General features: G+C 47.5%; 8 protein-coding genes across 8 annotated transcripts; 4 read left to right on the forward strand and 4 right to left on the reverse strand.

Moving 5' to 3' along the window:
• Positions 1-2,127: 2,127 nt before the first annotated feature.
• N7518_002151 (mitofusin) lies at positions 2,128-4,970 on the reverse strand (the record flags this gene model as incomplete). Its single annotated transcript, XM_057183079.1, has 4 exons — positions 2,128-2,492; positions 2,549-4,593; positions 4,657-4,705; positions 4,778-4,970. 4 exons carry the CDS (start codon positions 4,968-4,970, stop codon positions 2,128-2,130), a joined length of 2,652 nt encoding a protein of 883 aa, XP_057044529.1.
• Positions 4,971-5,353: 383 nt separating this feature from the next.
• N7518_002152 (ESCRT-III subunit protein DID4) lies at positions 5,354-6,269 on the forward strand (the record flags this gene model as incomplete). The annotated part of the gene is made up of 5 exons (XM_057183080.1): positions 5,354-5,359; positions 5,416-5,630; positions 5,694-5,754; positions 5,822-6,082; positions 6,141-6,269. The coding sequence occupies 5 exons, from the start codon at positions 5,354-5,356 to the stop codon at positions 6,267-6,269; spliced, it is 672 nt and encodes a 223-aa protein (XP_057044530.1).
• A 406-nt stretch (positions 6,270-6,675) lies between these two features.
• N7518_002153 (Protein kinase domain-containing protein) lies at positions 6,676-8,477 on the reverse strand (the record flags this gene model as incomplete). Its single annotated transcript, XM_057183081.1, has 2 exons — positions 6,676-7,952; positions 8,015-8,477. The coding sequence occupies 2 exons, from the start codon at positions 8,475-8,477 to the stop codon at positions 6,676-6,678; spliced, it is 1,740 nt and encodes a 579-aa protein (XP_057044531.1).
• A 1,103-nt stretch (positions 8,478-9,580) lies between these two features.
• N7518_002154 (uncharacterized protein) lies at positions 9,581-10,162 on the forward strand (the record flags this gene model as incomplete). The annotated part of the gene is made up of 1 exon (XM_057183082.1): positions 9,581-10,162. The coding sequence occupies one exon, from the start codon at positions 9,581-9,583 to the stop codon at positions 10,160-10,162; it is 582 nt and encodes a 193-aa protein (XP_057044532.1).
• A 248-nt stretch (positions 10,163-10,410) lies between these two features.
• N7518_002155 (uncharacterized protein) lies at positions 10,411-11,929 on the reverse strand (the record flags this gene model as incomplete). Its single annotated transcript, XM_057183083.1, has 4 exons — positions 10,411-10,472; positions 10,521-10,694; positions 10,745-11,782; positions 11,833-11,929. The coding sequence occupies 4 exons, from the start codon at positions 11,927-11,929 to the stop codon at positions 10,411-10,413; spliced, it is 1,371 nt and encodes a 456-aa protein (XP_057044533.1).
• Positions 11,930-12,437: 508 nt separating this feature from the next.
• Positions 12,438-13,942, reverse strand: N7518_002156 (uncharacterized protein; the record flags this gene model as incomplete). The annotated part of the gene is made up of 3 exons (XM_057183084.1): positions 12,438-13,425; positions 13,482-13,718; positions 13,767-13,942. The coding sequence occupies 3 exons, from the start codon at positions 13,940-13,942 to the stop codon at positions 12,438-12,440; spliced, it is 1,401 nt and encodes a 466-aa protein (XP_057044534.1).
• Positions 13,943-14,322: 380 nt separating this feature from the next.
• N7518_002157 (uncharacterized protein) lies at positions 14,323-15,891 on the forward strand (the record flags this gene model as incomplete). The annotated part of the gene is made up of 3 exons (XM_057183085.1): positions 14,323-14,667; positions 14,717-14,956; positions 15,004-15,891. The coding sequence occupies 3 exons, from the start codon at positions 14,323-14,325 to the stop codon at positions 15,889-15,891; spliced, it is 1,473 nt and encodes a 490-aa protein (XP_057044535.1).
• Positions 15,892-16,619: 728 nt separating this feature from the next.
• Positions 16,620-17,570, forward strand: N7518_002158 (uncharacterized protein; the record flags this gene model as incomplete). The annotated part of the gene is made up of 2 exons (XM_057183086.1): positions 16,620-16,683; positions 16,750-17,570. 2 exons carry the CDS (start codon positions 16,620-16,622, stop codon positions 17,568-17,570), a joined length of 885 nt encoding a protein of 294 aa, XP_057044536.1.
• Positions 17,571-18,475: the final 905 nt, after the last annotated feature.

Raw genomic sequence — 18,475 nt, forward strand, 5'->3', positions numbered from 1 at the left:
TTGGAGGTTCACACGTCGAGGTGAAAGATGGACTCGAGCTAGCGTTAGAATGATTGCAAAGGCACTTGGCTTTGTTATTCTCGTCCATTCACTCCACGGATCGGTAGAAGATATGCACAGTCTGATGCATTCTGACGTGCTCACTGTTGCCCTATGCAGTGGGGGGTGGGAATATCTTCAGATTCGCTACTTACAAAACATGGTATTAAGCGGTGTCGAAGGCAGTCTAAAATTGGTGAGAACTATCCTTAACTATTGCAGTGGGGGTTTCCAGAGCAGGATGACTAAGCGGCTATGTGACGTAAAAGCACTCCTGAGGCATAACTAGATAGTAACGCAGACACCTTTCCACCTCTCTTCTCGGTAGTCACCCCATGGTGTTCTCCTCTCTAGCACCCTACTACTCCCAGTGACGACTCTGCTCTCACACCTGTTTCGCAGACAGGGCTGTCGGTGCCCCTCAGGGGTCCCCTCTTCACTATCCAGCTTTGCTGTTACAATTATGAAATAAATCAGGTGGCGCGCACTGGCAGAGTATGTCATGTATTGTATAAACCACTTCAAACAACAAAATATCCGAGAAAAAGCATTTCGAGCAATGAGAATACAAGCATTATTTGTACACAATGTAATAATAACCAAAGTGAAAAACCACACATGCTAAACTATTCACTTGCCCTTTTGGGCATCATTATGGGCAGCACCCTCATCTCCCTCTTCTTTTCCCGTTCTTGATGGTGAATTATGGTCAGTTCCACCACGAGAAAGTCATCCTAGAGAAGATATTGAATGGGCCTATAGTCGAAGCTTCAAGAATGAATTGAGATCATGGGGGTTCTGAGGTTTGCCATCGAAACGCAAATAGTCAAGGTATTGCGAGTGTATATTGCGACAGCATAACCGATCTAGACACATCCATCAGTAATCTTTCTTCTAACATACCCATGGATGGCAGTCGTGCTTACCGATTCATCTCTTTCGTACTCTTCTTATCCCTATTCCCGACACCCAAGGATACCGCAATCCATGCTAGCATTTCCAACCCTTGTTGCATGAGAGCATCCTTTGCCGAGGAGTTCTCCCAACGTTTGGGTGAACGCACGGGACGAGTGACAGGTGCAGTTGAAGAAACCAAGCGAGTTCCTTGTAGGCGGCATTGTTGATCGCAGAATAAATTGAACCAGCATAGCCTTTGAGTTATCTCACTGGCCTAGTATCTTGGAGTGTGAGTTGTGAAAGTGAAGTAAGGAAAGAAATGATACTTGCCAATTGGGTTGGCTCTGGTACTTACCCGAATGGGAAGGCGCCATTGATCATTCATAGATCGCGAATGTGATGGGAGAAGAAGTGATCAACCAAAAGTGATAATGATAATGATGATGATGGATGGAAGATAAAGATCTAGCTACTGCCATGAAGCTCTCTATATAGCTACATGCTACAAAGCCACCAGATTCCATCCTTCAGAAACCAGAAGAAGCATTTCTGCAGGCATACAAAGAAAGTGCCAACACAGCAAGCTAAACGGCAAGCTGCCTGTCAGAGAAGTGAAAGAAAAGGAAAGGAATGCCGCAGAGAGGTTTAGAATATTACGTGCTAGCTAGTTACTAAAGTAGTTTCTCAAGTAGTTGCTTAAGTAGTTGCTAAAGTAATTGACGATCAAGTAATTGAAGATAAAGCATTTGATTAAGCATTTAAGGCAGGGGGGAGAATAAGCCAGTAGAGGGGTGCTTTGCGTAGCATTAGAAGTTGGAATCAGTGGCTTCGCTCTGCAACGACTATCTGGAGGCCTTAAGCCGTCGAGATCCCTAGTATACATTCGCATACTGAGTCGGACCTTCAAACCGGGGAATTGACAGGCTAAGCAACATTAGATGGTATTGGATTGTATAAAGTACGAACTTTACTGTGGGCAAAATGAGTTATGACGCACTGGCGGTTGGAGACTGCCATACTGGGCAGAAATGATTGTAAAGCCGATGTGAATGAACATCGTAGTAAAACTCAGTAGAATATGGAGAATAGGCAAGAGAAAGATGCGCACTGTACAGTTAGGAGGCAAGAGAAAAAGAGCGAAAAACAAACATCGTAGGAATCATGAGTGGTTGTACAAAGGTGAACATAGGCTTATGCTTGCATTGCCGCAGCCATTCCTCCAGGCAAGGGAGCATCAAGATCCAAATTCTCGATAGAACGGCGGTTCTCGCTACTGTCCCGGAACAGGTTAGAGAAATATTTGGTGGCAACATCACTCTCTTGCTTGATTTTGGTGACCTCTTGCTTGCGTTTGCCGAGATCCTCAATATCCTGAGAAAGACAGGTTTGAAGATTATTGGCAGGCAAGCGCAACATACGGCGAACTTCAGTCGAAATTCGGTTGGCATTTGAGTGGACATAGTCCATCTCAGCAAGGGTGGCGGCGATCTTCCGCGACAGGCGTGGGGGAAGGGTGGTCGGGATGGAGCTGAGCACGTAAGCTGTGGTCAAAACAGCTTGTATGAAGTTAGTATATGATTGTTCTTTGTGAAAACGAATGGGCAAAACTCACCAGCAGCGAGGATACTAGGGAAGAACAGCCGGCGCATGTTGTTCGGGCCAATGACTTTGATAGCACTCAAGGCACTATCCACCCAACCGAATCCACCCAATGCCCTACCACCAAGTACAGTGACTGCAGTCATTGCAACGCCTGTTCCTGCCATCTTCTCTTGGCGCTCCCAGAGACCAGCAAAATCGAAGAAATCCCACAGCTCAACTTCAGTGTCGACCTGTCGGCCAAATGTGTGGCGACGGCCACGGCGGAACATCGCATCCGCGCGGAAGTTGAGTGGGGTAAATTTGTCTTCACCAATGTGCAGAAGACCGATATTTTGGATGAAACCGACTCCTTGAACTGTCTTTTCCCGGGCATAGTCCTCGCAGTTGTTGACAGACGAAGCAATCTCATCCAGCATTGCCAGCTTCAGTTCCTCAGCGTACTGGAACGCTGAAAAGAGACCAGGGTATTCAACACCGAGGTCTGCATCAGAAACACGTGTGATTGTGTTAGTCAATGTCGAACGAGTGTGGTTGTAGACATCATCGCATGAATCGTCGATAGCCTTGTTGACACCCTCTGCAATCTCTCCCTTCTTTTTCTTGCCGTTCTCGAATGCCGGTACAAGCTCCGCCAATTCATCGGTAACTCGCTTGAGCTCCGACTGTGCAACATCACGGTTGACTGTGGCAAGAGAGCCAATGTCAGCTAAGAGATTCAGAAGATAAGTTTTGGCAGGCGCAAGCTTGGACCGAGAGCGCTTTTCAAGGACGAAACGTCGCAAGGCTCCTTCGAGGTTCTCGAAGTCTTGGAGTTTCTCCCGTTCTTTGCCCTTGCCCTTATCTTTGGAGTCCTTATCGGCGTCGTCATCATGAGGATCAGAGCCACCGCCGTCACCACCACCGGAGCCAGACTGTGAGAAGGCTGAAGGTGCAACAGGTATAGCATTGCTTGAAACGAAATGAACTAGCTCGGCAGCCTCCTTGTATGTGCGAGGGCTGAGTTTGCCGATCTGATCCAAGATCATGCGTTCGCAGCGCTTCTTGTCGCGAATTTGGTCGAATCCGTTGACTACCATGAAAATATATGCCTTCTCATGTGCAGCATTCAAGATGAATTCTTTTGCAGACAATGTGAAGTGATTTGCGGCGGAAACCACAAACACAACGACGTCGATCTCCTCCTGCCGAGCAAAGACAGCCGTGGTTTTCAACGAGTCCGAGTTTAATCCGGGTGCATCGATCAAAGCGATGTCAACCACGCCGTTGTTCAGCAATGATTCGTCAATAGACCGTACATCCCTGACGTAGACTTTGCACTGCATGTACTTCGTGTTTTCGATGACGATATTTTCGAGTTCGGTGAGAGCATAGACATCGAAGGTACTTTCGTCATTGCGGTTGTATGGCGTATCTTTGTGAACGGCGTGGACTTCTTCAACGCTGCAATTTTCGCGAGCATCGAGAACCTCACAGAAGATGCTGGTGCAAGGCTGTTGGTCCTCTGGCAACACCTTTCGGCGCAGTAGAGCATTGCAGAATGTCGATTTGCCTGCGTTCAAGTCTCCTGTAATCAGGACCTTACTTGAAGTGTCCTCAATTCTATCTCGCAGCGAAAGGAGATGCTTCATGCTTTGGCTGATTTTTCCATCCAACAGGGCGGCAACCGATGCCTTTTCTAAGGAATGTACTAGCTCTGCCTGCGAAAGAGCGCCGAGTTTAAGATCCAATTTGAGAATAGAGAACTCTTGCGCAATCTGCGGGGTCATCAATCTGGGCTCTGTCGGCACACGACGTTGGACCGAGGCACTTGATTCTCCTAATTCGTCGCTAACTGCCAAGGTGGCTGCGCGCCTCAGGGGCGGGGTGCTGAGTATGTTATCATTGCCTCCAAATTCGGATTGAGTTTGATGTAGTGACGGTCGGACCATGGGGGAAGAGGGCGTGCTCCCCACGGAGGGATAGTGGGCGGGCCATTGGCGGTTCATTTCCTGAAGCTCCTTCAGTGTGTCGATGGTCCGGGAGATCGCACGAGCAAGCTTGGTTCGGTTTGAGTTGCTGGAAAATACTGTAAGCCTTGGACTTGCATGAATGAATTGTTTACGGGGAGGGGAGACATACTAGAGAAGTTGAGAGACATGACTGGCAACCACTTGCTTCTCATGCTCAGCTATATCCCAAGATGAATTAGCTCAATTATCTTCCCTTTATATCACACCATTCCATGGCCGTGGCCACTTACCTGCGGGATTCCATTCTCCAGGGCGCGTTGGAGTATGCACCGGAGTCGGCCTATCCTCCATCAATCCTGCACGCCAAGCAGAGTTCGCATCCTCCTCCGTATCAGCAATACTGCCTCCATAGCCAGAATCTTGATTGAGCGAAGTCATCAGGGCTGTGGCACTGTCCGAAGTCGAACCGTTGCCCACAGTCATATAAGTCGGCGGGGGACGGAAAAAGGATTCTTCTGAGGAAATTCTTCCTCTCCTGAGAACCTGGACGAGCCCGCCCCGGAAGACGGGCCTTCACCAGGGTGATATTCCTGACTCATGACGAATGAAAGACCTCAACGTGGGGGCGACATCCATACAAGAGAAGTTGTGTTTTTGGTGGTTTGATTATGAGATGATCGATTTCTCGGAAGGTTTCAGATGACGTCGGGCCAAAAACGGATTAGCGTGCATGTGACCCGGTATCATAGTAATGCGCCTGTAATCTTACCATACCGCGATTGATGTCACTGTCTCTACTCAGGCTCCCATATTGTACCTGGATTTACTTCTTACCTCGAACCGACTGCCCATCATCCCCTGCAATCATGAATGTAAGCTGCATATTGAATGCTTAAACATGGATATTTACTCACATTAGGTCTCCTAGATTGTCGAGTGGGCTTTCGGAAAGCGCATGACCCCCGCAGAACGTCTGCGTAAACACCAGCGTGCCTTGGACCGAACACAGCGGGAGCTTGACCGAGAGCGAGTGAAACTAGAGAACCAAGAGAAGAAGCTGGTACAAGACATCAAGAAGAGTGCCAAAAATGGTCAAGTTGGTGCCTGCAAGATCCAGGCCAAGGATCTGGTTCGGACACGGAGGTCGGTTTCTCTTTATTGTTTACTGATCAAAGCAGCATTGACTGATTGGGATGGCGACAACAGATATATTCAGAAGTTCTATCAAATGCGCACGCAATTACAGGCTATTTCTCTACGCATCCAGGTATGCGCAAGCTTTCCTCCGCTATCCCTCTTGGTTCCGCGATGCGCTGACTATTGCTGCTTCCTAGACTGTCCGAAGCAACGAACAGATGATGCAGTCGATGAAAGGAGCCACAATGCTTCTGGGTAGTATGAACAGACAGATGAATCTCCCCGCACTGCAACGGATCGCGATGGAATTTGAACGAGAAAACGATGTTATGGACCAACGGCAAGAGATGATGGATGATGCGATCGACGAGGCCACAGGAATGGAAGGCGAAGAAGAGGAAGGAGAAGATATCTTGAAGGAGGTTTTGGACGAGATTGGTGTCGATCTGAACCAGGCGGTTTGTTGCCCCAAACATTGGAAAGTGGACCCAGCAGGCTAACATATTCCATCTACAGCTTGGCGAAACACCCCAACACATACAGAAAGCACCAGTGAATGAAACTCGAGTTGCGCAGGCTATTGGAGGGGGAGGCAATACTAGTGATGATGACCTCCAAGCAAGACTGGACAGCCTTCGGCGATGATTACGACTCTTCTCTCTTATATGCCATTGATGACGGAGGTGATAATGCGACCTGCTGTTTTGAGCCCTAATTGAGATTACTTGCCTTGCTGTTATTATTAGCATACCTTGGAAGATATTCTAAATACCAATCCATTTCCTTTCAACCTCTTCGCATTTCTCTCAATAGGTCAAGGGTGCCTAGCCGTGAACTAGATAGTTATACATAAAATCACATTTTGGCTACATACTGTTGAACGAAAGGGTGACTGTACTGTTTTCTATTTTCTATGTTACGAGTAATAGGACAGCAGATTGCTATCAAGCTCAATTCGACTCCCAGATCTAATACTCCGCTTGTGATTGAAACACCATTCCCGACATATAAGATTGGAAGCTTTAGGATGGTGCCTTTCAGGAGGGGGAACTTACTCATATTCACAATCATCAGATCCACCAGAAGAACCAGAGGAATTATATCTCGGGCTGTTGAGGATGGGGATTGATATACCTTGATCCTGTGATATACTTGGCCATGGAAAACCCCTTCGACCATCTGCACGGGTTTTATCATGGAATTTCTTGATAAAGGGTCTTTTCAAAGGTCGACCAGACTCGAGTTCTTCAGCAGACCAGCGAGAAAACCAAGGAAATGACGATAGCTCTTCCAACGACGGCCGGTCAAATTTATCTCTAGCCAATGTGGCTTGCAGTACATCCCTGCAGTCCTGTGAGAGTGATTCGCTAATTGCTACATCTTCGTTGATCATTCTCTTGCGTCTGCGTTTGACTACTGGATAGAACGGGTCATTGTAAGAGCCATCATACCTAGCGTGCCAGTTCAAACTCCTCGGCACTGGTTTAGGCTCATCCCAGGCCCAGAAGCCATGCAGAAACCCGTAAACCAGCGTTGAATATTTCCACAGGCAAATATCCCGCTGGTCAACAGGTAAGTAGATACTTTCGATAGAGACATCATCGTGGGATGGATCCCTCCAAATGTCGTACTTCTCCAGTTCGATGGCTCGCTCGGGCATCATTTGGTACTCTTGGTAGGGAATAAAGTGGTCTGTTTTCATTGCAAAACCTGATTTCTCAAGCGAGAAGTAGAGCATTCCAAGATCGATTAGTTGAACGTTGAGGTTTTGGTCCATTAGGTAATTCGTCACTGAGATATCAGCATGGCAGACCTTCATATCCGCTAATTCTATCATAGCTTGGAGAAGCTGAGAAGCAACCTTGCAACCTTCTATTTCCCCCAGTTGAGGTTCTTTGGTGGCTGCGGACATAAGATAGCTGCCATCAAAAGATGGAAACGGGGGGTATCTCTTTCGGATGCGCGGTGGTATGGCCCCCTTTGACTTGATCCTGTTAAAATGACCCTCATCAATAACTGAAATGGCTTCATAGCTAGGATCAACGCAGGGGGTCATGAGAATTGCTGTTAGCATACCGTGAGTGTAGACCGAGTTAAGCCGCGGGAACCTTGGACTATCGTCGAGATAGATCAGAAGAAGTGCTTCTTCTGGCATATATCTTTTCTCCCCGCTAGCCTCATAGAAGGGTCCCATCTGAGTATTTACACCCGATAATGTGTCCATCCATTGTGTTGTGTGGATTTGAGATTTGATTGCGAATTGTTGAAGGTCCTCCAGGGAAGCACCAGCAGCGCCTTTCTCGCGAGCAATAAATGTGGCACCAAATGCTGTGATCAGTTAGCAGTATATCCATGCAAAAGACATCACATTAAGGGGAGAATGGACTTACTTCCTGCGCCTATGAACCCATATATCTGCACTCGCTCGATAAGGTGCGGACAAAGGCATACTGCTTTCGCAGTCGTCCTCCCCTCAGCACTTAAACGGATGAAATCCCCATATGAAGTGGAGTTGCGTTTTTGAAACACTTCGCTGTCGCATCTATGACCTGAATCGTCCCGGCAATTACACCTCGAGAATTCCTCGTTATTCCGTTTGCCAAACGCTACCCCTAGACGCTCTCGAAGAACCTGACTTACTTGGGGATACCTTTTGGACAATCGGCTTGAGGGGTCTAAAAGACTTTCGGCATTGTAAGAGAAGCTATCATCGTAGTCCTGGTATTTGAATTCGCGGGCCTGCGACGATGGATGGTGTAAAGTATGATTCCCCTTGATTGCGCCCAAGTCTCTCCCTAAGAGATAATCAAAAGCATAAGGATCCTGTTCATTCACCCCCATCTGTTCAGTCATGGCAGTTGATTAAATAAGTCAAATAGACAAAAGTGATGAGTGAAGTGAGGAAAGTCCAAGGAGCAAAGTAGGTCGTTTATATAAAACCCCCAAAGAATATTCAATGTATTGTTCTCAGAATAGACAAATGAAAGGAATCATTCGAAATAATTCTTATGAATATCAAAGAGTTCCTTTTTAGAACAATAAACAAAGAGATCACCCGTAACAAAATCACGCCACTAAAATCTTATATTTCTCAGATAATGTTCGTATCCAAATAATATTCACCCGGGCGACTTGGGATAGTCATGAGGCTGAAGTTGCCTTGTTTTGAGCCTCTGCACCCGGGTGAGAAACGAGAATCGGGAAAGAGAAAAGTCAAGTATACGAGCAAACAAGATACATAAATAGCTGTCGCTATTCTCCTCAAAGAGTCAGATTTTTTCAAACAGCCGACTTTCCCTTTAAAGGAAGAAACAAAGAGAATCATTCAACCCTCTGCCCTTACCAACAACAATTCGATGCAAACCTCAAAGGACACCCCAAACACAAACCCATCGTTTCCGGTCGGCCATTTGCGATATGACCAGAAATTCTCGGCCTCCGAATCAGCAAGTCGTGTTTACGAGGGCTTCACATTTTCCAAGGCTATGCTCAAACAAAGTTCCACATGGATCTGTGCGAAACGGACAGACATGCATCGGAACCAAGACGAATACTTCAAAATGGTTCATGAGAGAGCAAATCAACAGTCTGTAGCGCAGCAATACCAGAGCATATCCTCTGATATCAGGCGCGCTCATGTAAATCAACTGATTGCCGAACAAAGGCATAACAATCCACTTGTTGAGTGGAGTTGCGTCTACGTCAAAGAACACACGCAGATGTTCAAGGCCGGAAATTCTCGTTGCACTTACTATGAGACTGTCTCTATGGATGTCATAATCATGCAAAGACCGATGAGGACCCAAGCACATTCCAGAATCTCCATGGGTGATCCAGTGGCTATTAGGAAAACTTTCCGGCCGGATACAAAGAGTTCATTTATGTGCTCTCATCACAGAGACCATTCTCTGACGCCAGATAAAAATGGGAAGATCAATGCCATAAACAGCAGCGGCATGAGTCTTGAGGATACTTCAGATTGTTCATCAGAAAGTAACAGCGACCCAGATGATGCATCTATGCTTTCTGACCAATCCGATGAAACATCCGCAACAGACGACCCAGAAAGAATGGAGACCGAGACCGAGACCGGGACCAAGACTGAGTGTCAAGAGCCGCGACCAAATCAGGCCTTTGTCCAAAAACAGAATGCCAGTCCTTATCGACGCGAGCCGAGTCATGGACTTCATTTTCAGCGAAAGTCACAAGGCTGCAGCGGTAGCCTTGACAGAAGGCATGGCAGGAATTATCTCCGCGATCAGTTTGAGGTGCCTCCGGTCAAGATTCTCGGCCCACGATGGGCTGAAAGGGTTTGGTCAGGCCCGGTGCCTAGTAGAAGATATCGAATGCAGGTGATGAACGACAATGAGATTCGAAGCCGAATGCTTGATCACCGTGAAGCATGTCTTGGACATCGGGAGCAGTGGCTGAAGAGAGCCTTTTCTGAAGCGTGTCAGCTTGAGCGTCCTCAACCGGTGACAGATCTGCCAACAGTGTGTCGCTGTACCTGTCGGTGCGCGATCAAGGAGGATGTGTGACAGATATATTCTTTTATTTTGCATACTTTTTTGATATGGCTACTGCTTTTTTTTTCCTACCATGAGAAGAACTGTTTTTAATTGCACCTCAGATTTATATAAACAGAATTTGATCAGTCAGGTATACTAAACGATACACCCTTCCTATTTAGTGCTCATCCTGGCACAGACCCACGTTGAGAATTTCCCCCTGTGCTGCCTATCAAGTCGTAGCTCCATACCTCTTGCTGCGTTGCTCAATTTCAGACCTAGCGGTTGTTTCTGCCTAGGAAACACATTACAAGAATAGCAAGGATAATGTACAAAACGCCTAAGTCGAATTAGAAATGCACCACTTGTGTTGGAAGGGATGACTTACTCCAAGTCAAGCTCATATAAGTATAACCGAAGTGTTCCTTGAGGGATCCACCGATGATTGGTCCCAGGACTGTCCCAAGCGATGCAGCAACATCATCAAGAGAGAAAACACGCGACATGCCCCCTTCAGGTCCGAAGATACCAGGTGAATCCTCTTGATAAGCTCTCACAATGGCTGTCAAGAGTCAATAGCAAATACTAGAGTCGGGATAAGGCAGCACTCACCGGAAAGTTCGACGGGGCCCACGTTCGTGGTAAAAGGTCGCGCTGCACCAATGGCGAGAATGCAGCCCGTATACAATGCTCCGCCTCCGGCCTGAGTACCGGTCCAAGGGAGAATATTGGTACCGGCAAGGCCCAATAGCCCAAGAATCGCCGCTTGAAAAATCGCAGAAGCCATAGCAGGATACCGGACTCCGAAGCGATCACGCAACCACCCAGCCAATGGACTGATAAATAGAGTTGGCATAATGAGACAAGAGAACAAGAACCCGCTTTTTCCGGGGCCCCAGCCGAATGTTTCTTGCACATGGATGGGAAGCGTAGCATGGAAGCTCGTGCCAACCGTTGTTGTCGACACGGCAACGAACAATGCAGTCAGCGCTCGAACATCAGTGAGAATAATATGCCAGAAGTTCCCTGCGGTGGATGGAGTTTGGGAGTTCTCGGGAGCGAGTAACGGGCTGGTAGTCTCATGCGTTTCTGATCCTGTCGATTCTCGCTTGCAATTAGAATTCTCCACTGATCGACTTTCGATCATGATAAAACGCGCGCCAAAGTCTATAGTGAGAAGCAGGAGCGGCAATGACCACGTCGGCCAATAGCCTACAAGTTCCAAGAGCAAACCAGAAATGGATGGCCCGCCTATTAATCCAGTATATATGAAGGACATCATTAAGCCCTCGACCTTGCCCATATTATCTCCACCCACGGTATCAGCCACGGTCGCGAGGCCAACAATCCATACTGAGGATCCGGCAATGCCCTGCATCACACGACCGACGAAGAGAACAGCAAGCGAGGTTGAGCCAGCGACCATGCCAGTACCGATCATACACACGACAAGCGATAGTAGTAGTGGGAGCTTTCGATTCGAGGTTTTATCAGCGAAGTGGCCGATGATGGGACCTGACACAACCGAGACGATTCCATGTACGGCGAGAACAAGTGATGTGAGTTCCTGGATCCTGAATTGATTCTCATGTAGTCGCGTACGAAGCATGTACGGTAACATAGGCACAAGGAAGCCATAGAGGAATGTTTCTATGCACTGTCAGCCACTTGCTCAACAAGAGGGCGTGGGGTACACGAACCGGCGAACAAGGCAATTGCGACTGTCGAGAGAATAAACCATTTAGAAGAGCGCCAACTGAAGCCTATAGGCTTACTACTGGCATGGACATCCCTCATGTCGACTAAAGTTGTGAGTAGTAAAGTTCAATGTCATGAAAATGCTATAGAAACATCATCGTTACAAAAGCAAGGTTTGACCTGCAGGATCGCTGATCTTCAGCTGGGGGCAGTTCATGCGACGATAATGCAGGGATAGTGCAGCCGTATCAGACTAGTATTACCCAGTCTTTTAGACTACGAATCGGACTGACCGGGTCTGCAGTCTCCACAGAAGATCGAAGGTGAAATTGAAATGGCCTATAGAACTGTGGAGATCTGAGGGTTTTGCTTTTTGCTCATACCTATTCGTCCATGTCTCATCCAACTCGGACTAAAGTAGATGATTCTATTCTTTTTTCCTTAAAAACAAGGCTATGAATAGCCCAGTGTTCAAAAGATAGTACTTGGTACATGCGTGACAATTGTAGATCATCGAAGATCGATCATTTTAACATTCTAGAGAGCTCCAAGTAAGACGGAAGAGCAGGCATCATCTGCCCATCTCGACCTGACAGCTTCGGCTAATCTAGTCTTGTGTCTTGTCGATGAAATTAATCACCTTCCGTCCCGTAGTGCTCCTGACGAATCCCGAATAATCAGGTAGGTATTTCAAATCGAACAGCTCTTCGTTGTTCTCAAAAACGTGGAAGAATTTTCGTAACTCCTGTGTCAGTTCTTCTTCGCTAATCGTGCCTGGCTCATCGTGCCGAAGCACAAGCAGCTCAAGAACAATGTCTAGATGGTCCTTGTCTCCTTCATTATACCTCCGGATGATCTGATACTGCAAAATACCCCACGACTCGGTTCGTAGCACAGCCTGGACAACTGGGAATTCGAAGTACTCGCCGTACCAATCAAAGCTGATTCTTCGATCGCGTCCGTATATCCGCGCGACTTTGTAGTGAGGTGCATCTTCGGGTGAGATTTTGGCTTTGATCAACTCTGGCAAGGAGTGGAGTGAGCAAACATCACCACAGACATAACGGATGAGAGGATGACGCAGTCTCTGCAGCGAGGTTTGCACAAGCAGCCCTTTCTCGCCATTAGGAAGAGGATGAACATCGACATTGCATGGGTCTTGAGGGTCTTCCACAGAAAAAGGGAATACCTCAAGATGCATCAGACGCTGGTCATACACAAAATCGGCGAAGTGCTGCTCCTTCGTGGTCTCTGTCAGCTCGGCTGGCGAAGCGGCCCAAGGCCCAGCTTCCGCACTACCAATTACAGAAGAGACAGCTATATTGGGAAAGACAGAGTTCAAAAAGCTGCGCTGGGCCGGGGTCATTGGCTCTGAGGTATATAGCGCCTTGTTTATCAGCAGTTGCCTTCGCTTGTCCTCTGAGAGGGTGGAGATGTATCGCGCTAGCTGAATGATTTGACCTGCGTCGCCGGCAATGGCATTCACTCGATATCCAATGAGTGTCTCAATCATCTGGTCTTGCTCCATCTGGCTGCCAGCACAAAGAACCGTGGCGCCAGACCCCTCGAGCACCTCGGAAGTAAGGTCCAAAGCCCTGCAAAAGTTAAAAACAGTTTTTCCCCAATTGAATGAATACAAGTCAAAACTTACCTGTAAAGATGTCCCGACACGTGCATTGTCATGACCCAGTCTCCTGGCCCTGTGATTCCACAAGATCGCAAGAGAGATCCAATGGCTGCTCGTTGTTGACGGGTCTCTCGCGAATCCGTCGCAAAGACCATTGGAGGCCCTCCACCAGATCCTCCACCAGTCGTGCTGATGTAAGTTCCTTGTCGATATCCATTCCGAGGGTCTTGATCAGTGGTAAGGCGAGCGATCTCCTTGTATCTAATACCTTTAGCTATGCAGGAGAGAGATGAAAGCGGGAAAGCTTACAGAGCTTCTTTCCGGGTCAATGGGAATGCTGATAGCTTGAAGTCTGTTCCTGACTCTTTTTGCTTTGCTAGCAGAATAGGTAAATCTTCACTCTTCGGTGGATATGGAGTGTCAGAATAAAAAGGGTGAATACTGGCGATGGCCAGAATATCGCACAAGTCGAAGCCGTTCGTCATCTTCAGATCAGACGCAAGCTTCAGGTATGAGCACAGTGATGCTACAATCAGCAAGCTGGAGCATTTATGAGCTCAATACGGAAGTATTTATTAGTCAATTCTATAGGTAAAGTGGGTTCTGGTGGCGGGAGTGGAGTGCATTATTCAATAGTAGCGTCGCGCTAATGTGCCCATAAATGTGGACCAGATGGAGACCCCTAGGGATGCAGATCGCCTCATGCATTGGTATGTACTAGTATTCATTAGTTGTATCAATATCGGTGTATTTGACTCAAAAACACTAGTGATGTATACCTATATCAAGAGCGCCACTTAAGAAATGCAGCCGCCAGAGTATCATACCCATTTAGAACAACTTTTACATCACCGCGGGCGCAACTATGAAGAAGCCAGTGAACCATTTTAGCAGTATCTGCTTTCCCCAAAGTGGTGAAAATTTCTTTCACCCAGCAGATATTGACCCCGAGACTCGATCCGCTCTACTTGAGAAGTATCATCTCGAGCTCGAGAAGTGTAGCCCTCGGGAGACGTGGGCTGGTGATGCCCACCATAAATCGGTGCCGTATCCAGTGCTCGGCAACGAAGCTCATCAACGTCAGCTTTCAGAGCTAAGCGAAGCATTGGTTCTAGCAATTACCGATATTGTGGAACGATGGTGGTCGGATGCTGAGGCCCGCTTTCCAAAGCGGATGCCGGTCGAACCAGTTGAGGAAAATCTGCTGCAAGTGAGTTAGAATCCTTGGAATTTTGTTGATTCTTGCTAAAGGGGTTTAGTGGATGCAAAAACTGGACGCACATGTACTTCGTCCATTCAGATCCTGTCAAGGCTCCTGGAGGCCCGATTTTCTGCTTGAATCGTCGGATGACCCCGAGCGGATCGAGAATTATCGAATCTGTGAGATCAACGCTCGGTTTTGTTGGAATGGATTCCTATTTACTGCATTTGGCCAACAGGCCCTTCTGAATATGGGTATCGAGCAATATGGTATCAAAGGAGCCACAGACCCGCAAAAGGTTAGAACCTCGCGTGCCTATACATAAAAGATACTGATACAGTACAGGTCATTACTGGTTTGAACAGCCTCTTTGATTCTTCACTCCCCCTACATCTAGTCAAGGGGCAGGAGCACGGATACGATATCCACATGTTCGTGCCATATGCCCAGCGTTGCCTGGGGATGGATGTTAAAGTCATTCCTCCCGAGAGTCTCCGATTGATACCCGCTGCAGCTCCCGGTGGATACAAATTGTACTGTCTGTCTGGGGAGAATACCAAACAGCCGACAATATTGAATGACGCCGGCGAGTCTTTAGAAGAAGTGCATCAGCTAGGTGTGGAACTCCATCAACGAGAGTTGCTTGCCATGAGCTTTGAAATGCTTCAGCAAATCAGCTTGAGATGTTTCAACGACCTGCGTACTGTGCTTCTCGTTCATGACAAGCGCATGTTAGGCTTGGTTCAAGAAGAGCTGGATTCACTGGTTGCACGAAACGTGCTCTCGCCGCACCAAGCCGGGATACTTGATAAAGGACTTGTCCACACGATAATACCCGGATCAGACAAATTGGAGCATTTCATATCCAGGTGCCAGACAGACGTCTTTACCAAGAACAACTATCTGCTTAAGCCAGTTCGCAGCGGTAAGGGAGCGGGGATCTTATTTGGTGATCAGGTCACACAGGAGGAGTGGATGTCACTTCTCCAGAGCATGCGAGACCCTCGCCTAAAATGCGGGAAAACAACCTATGTTGTTCAGAAGCAAATTCAACAACGGATATATGATGTTCTGCCTGAAGAGGATACTGGAGTTGGAAACTTTCCTCTTGTCGGAACCTTCCATATCACCAATGGCGCATTCCTCGGTCTTGGACTTTGGCGAAGCGGCCCCGGTCGAATTTGTGCTTTAAGCCGTGGAGGAGCCTGGATGTGTTCGGTGATTCAACAGTGATGAAGATTGATTTCCCTGGGGCCAATACTGTTCTAGACATCTCCTCTCACTATCTCCTCTGATTTCATCTTACACTATAAGATTTGTCCTTTTGTTACTTTGGTTCAATGGAGATACTTTCAGAAATGACTAGGCATGCCTATGGATCTTAGATGGGTTGCATCTAACTAGCTTACCCCGTATGAATATGTGTAAACTATTTGTGTAAGGTCCATGTCTCTGTGGCATAGACTAGATCTACGGAGAAATCGAGAGTGCAGTTAGTGCATCGGCCTCCGCTAGTTCCGGATCGTCAAATATCAACCTTACATATGACCGTATTGGTACATGATACACGATACGATAAATTTCAGCTAGGTTCAGCTGGCTGAGAAAGCGTAGGTAAAGCAGGGAGTGGCGTAACAAGTATCCACTGCTCACGATTGATTATGGGCATGAGAAGAATCGATTAGCAAATGAAAACCTTCTTTCCGATGCATCCAATTTCCTCGCAGACGCTAAAGCAGTGAGATCTGCTTGCATATGGAGAACTCATACTTCAGCTCAGCCGTACTTGGTATAATGTTGTGGGTCAATTTTGTTCCAGGAATGTGGAGGTGGCTCGCGAGCAAGCGTGATGAAGTAGATGCGAGGGATGAGCACTCATCGGTATATATTCAATGTATAAAACACTCTAGTACCCTTGGTCCTCGCCTTCTTCCATCCTATCATCATTAATAATGGCTACAATGCAACGATTAACGAGATCTCTCCCCACGACAAGGAAGCAAGTCGTTCGAGTACCTAGAATATGTGAGCTTTGAGTTCACACTCTTCTCCCCGTATTTGCTAATAAAAATTGCCATTTTGGACCTATAGCACGTCTCACAGTCTCGAATCCTGCCATCGCTTCCCAACATGACCACCTGCGTACTGTCCATCACACCCTCCAGAGCGCCGGCGTTCTGCAAATCCAACTCGGCTTCCCCGACGACGAAAGCACTTACCTTCACAAACTATTATTGAATTTGCACCAACACCACGGCCATGGACTACCGATCACACACAGTGCAAATCGAGGTTGGATGTGGGACATTCGGCCCAGCCCCGAAAGCTTCCAGAGCAACAATACTCAAGCTCGATCTGAGACCATGGAAGAATTCCCCTGGCACACAGATTGCAGCTATGAGAGCTCTCCACCGCAATACTTCGCTCTCCAAGTTCTTCAGCCAGATCGATGTGGGGGCGGTACATTATCTATCTTGAATGTCGACGAATTGCTCACACTTCTCTCACCTTCCACCCTCGAGACCCTCTTCAGCCCCAATTTTCAGATCACTGTCCCACCCGAGTTCGTCAAAAGTCAGGCAGATACACAGATCGTCGGTGGCCTGCTGGCAATTAGCCCCGAGACGAACGCCATCAAGCTCCGCTTCCGAGAGGACATTGTTGTGCCGCTCACACATCAGGCATCTGAAGCGCTAGCTGAACTGAAATCCGTCCTATTGGGCCCAGCAGCCCATTCCCGAATACTCAACTTGAGAGCCAAGAATCTCCCGCGTGGGTCTATCATCTTGATGGACAATGGACGCTGGCTCCACGCACGGAACGAAGTCAAGGATCCAGATCGACATTTGCGACGAGTGCGTTGGGACGCTCGGCAATTTGCCAGACCTTCTGCTGCTCATCTAGGTTTGTAATTGCGCCATGAGATACCAAGCCTGCACTAAGCATGTTTGGTTGCATTTTCTTCTCATAATTGAGATTATATAGTATAACTCAATGCATTTCCGGTGTCATTGTCACTTGCCGGGCTTACAGCTGATCGAATGTTAGAATGGGACCGCTAATTTAGCGTGAAGGAAAATATATTAATCCGTGTTAATCCGCGTTTCGACCATCTATCTGCTCTGAGCGGTCTTGGCGAATGTCGAGATCTCTCTTTACACTAGGATGTCTTCACAGCTTATAATAGACGTTCATAAAGACCCCGTGATCATTATTTACAGTATTATCTTTACCACTAAATCCTATCTTCTTCTGTACTAGGGTATTATAACCCCTAAAAGAATCCCGACATTCGCTGATGTCTGACATTCGCCGAGCTCTCGGAATTCGGATTAATACATGTTCCTCTGGGCCAAGAGGCGCTAAAAATTAGCGGTCCCATTCTAACATTCGACCAGCTGTCGGTCGGTCACTTGCCTATACTATTGTTTTGAAAATCAAAATCCTTTCTCGAGCCATCTACTATGTGGATCTTCTAAGCCCGATTGGGTTTGTTATCCAGCCACGTACCTTCCACAGTGGCCGAACAATGCCGAGGAATGGACTCCTCTTTCGATGGGGCTTCAGCCGTAAGAACACGGGTTCCTGACCTGTACCTTGACCCATATATATGGGTTCGCCCCGCTGGATCAGATTTGTGTTTTTTTTCCGGTGGTACAGGGTCTATCTCCCGCTTGCAAAGTCTGGATGGCAGATCGGAAGCGATCGACACAAAGTTCCTGGATTTGGCAGCATATTGGCAATGGCAAATGCCCCTGGCGTTGCCGTACAGTGGGTGTATGTACTCCGTATAATGCAAAATCCTTCCCAACACTTC

Source organism: Penicillium psychrosexuale (assembly GCF_028828465.1).
Source record: "Penicillium psychrosexuale strain IBT 29551 chromosome Unknown utg000002l, whole genome shotgun sequence".
In the NCBI taxonomy this organism is placed as follows: domain Eukaryota; kingdom Fungi; phylum Ascomycota; class Eurotiomycetes; order Eurotiales; family Aspergillaceae; genus Penicillium; species Penicillium psychrosexuale.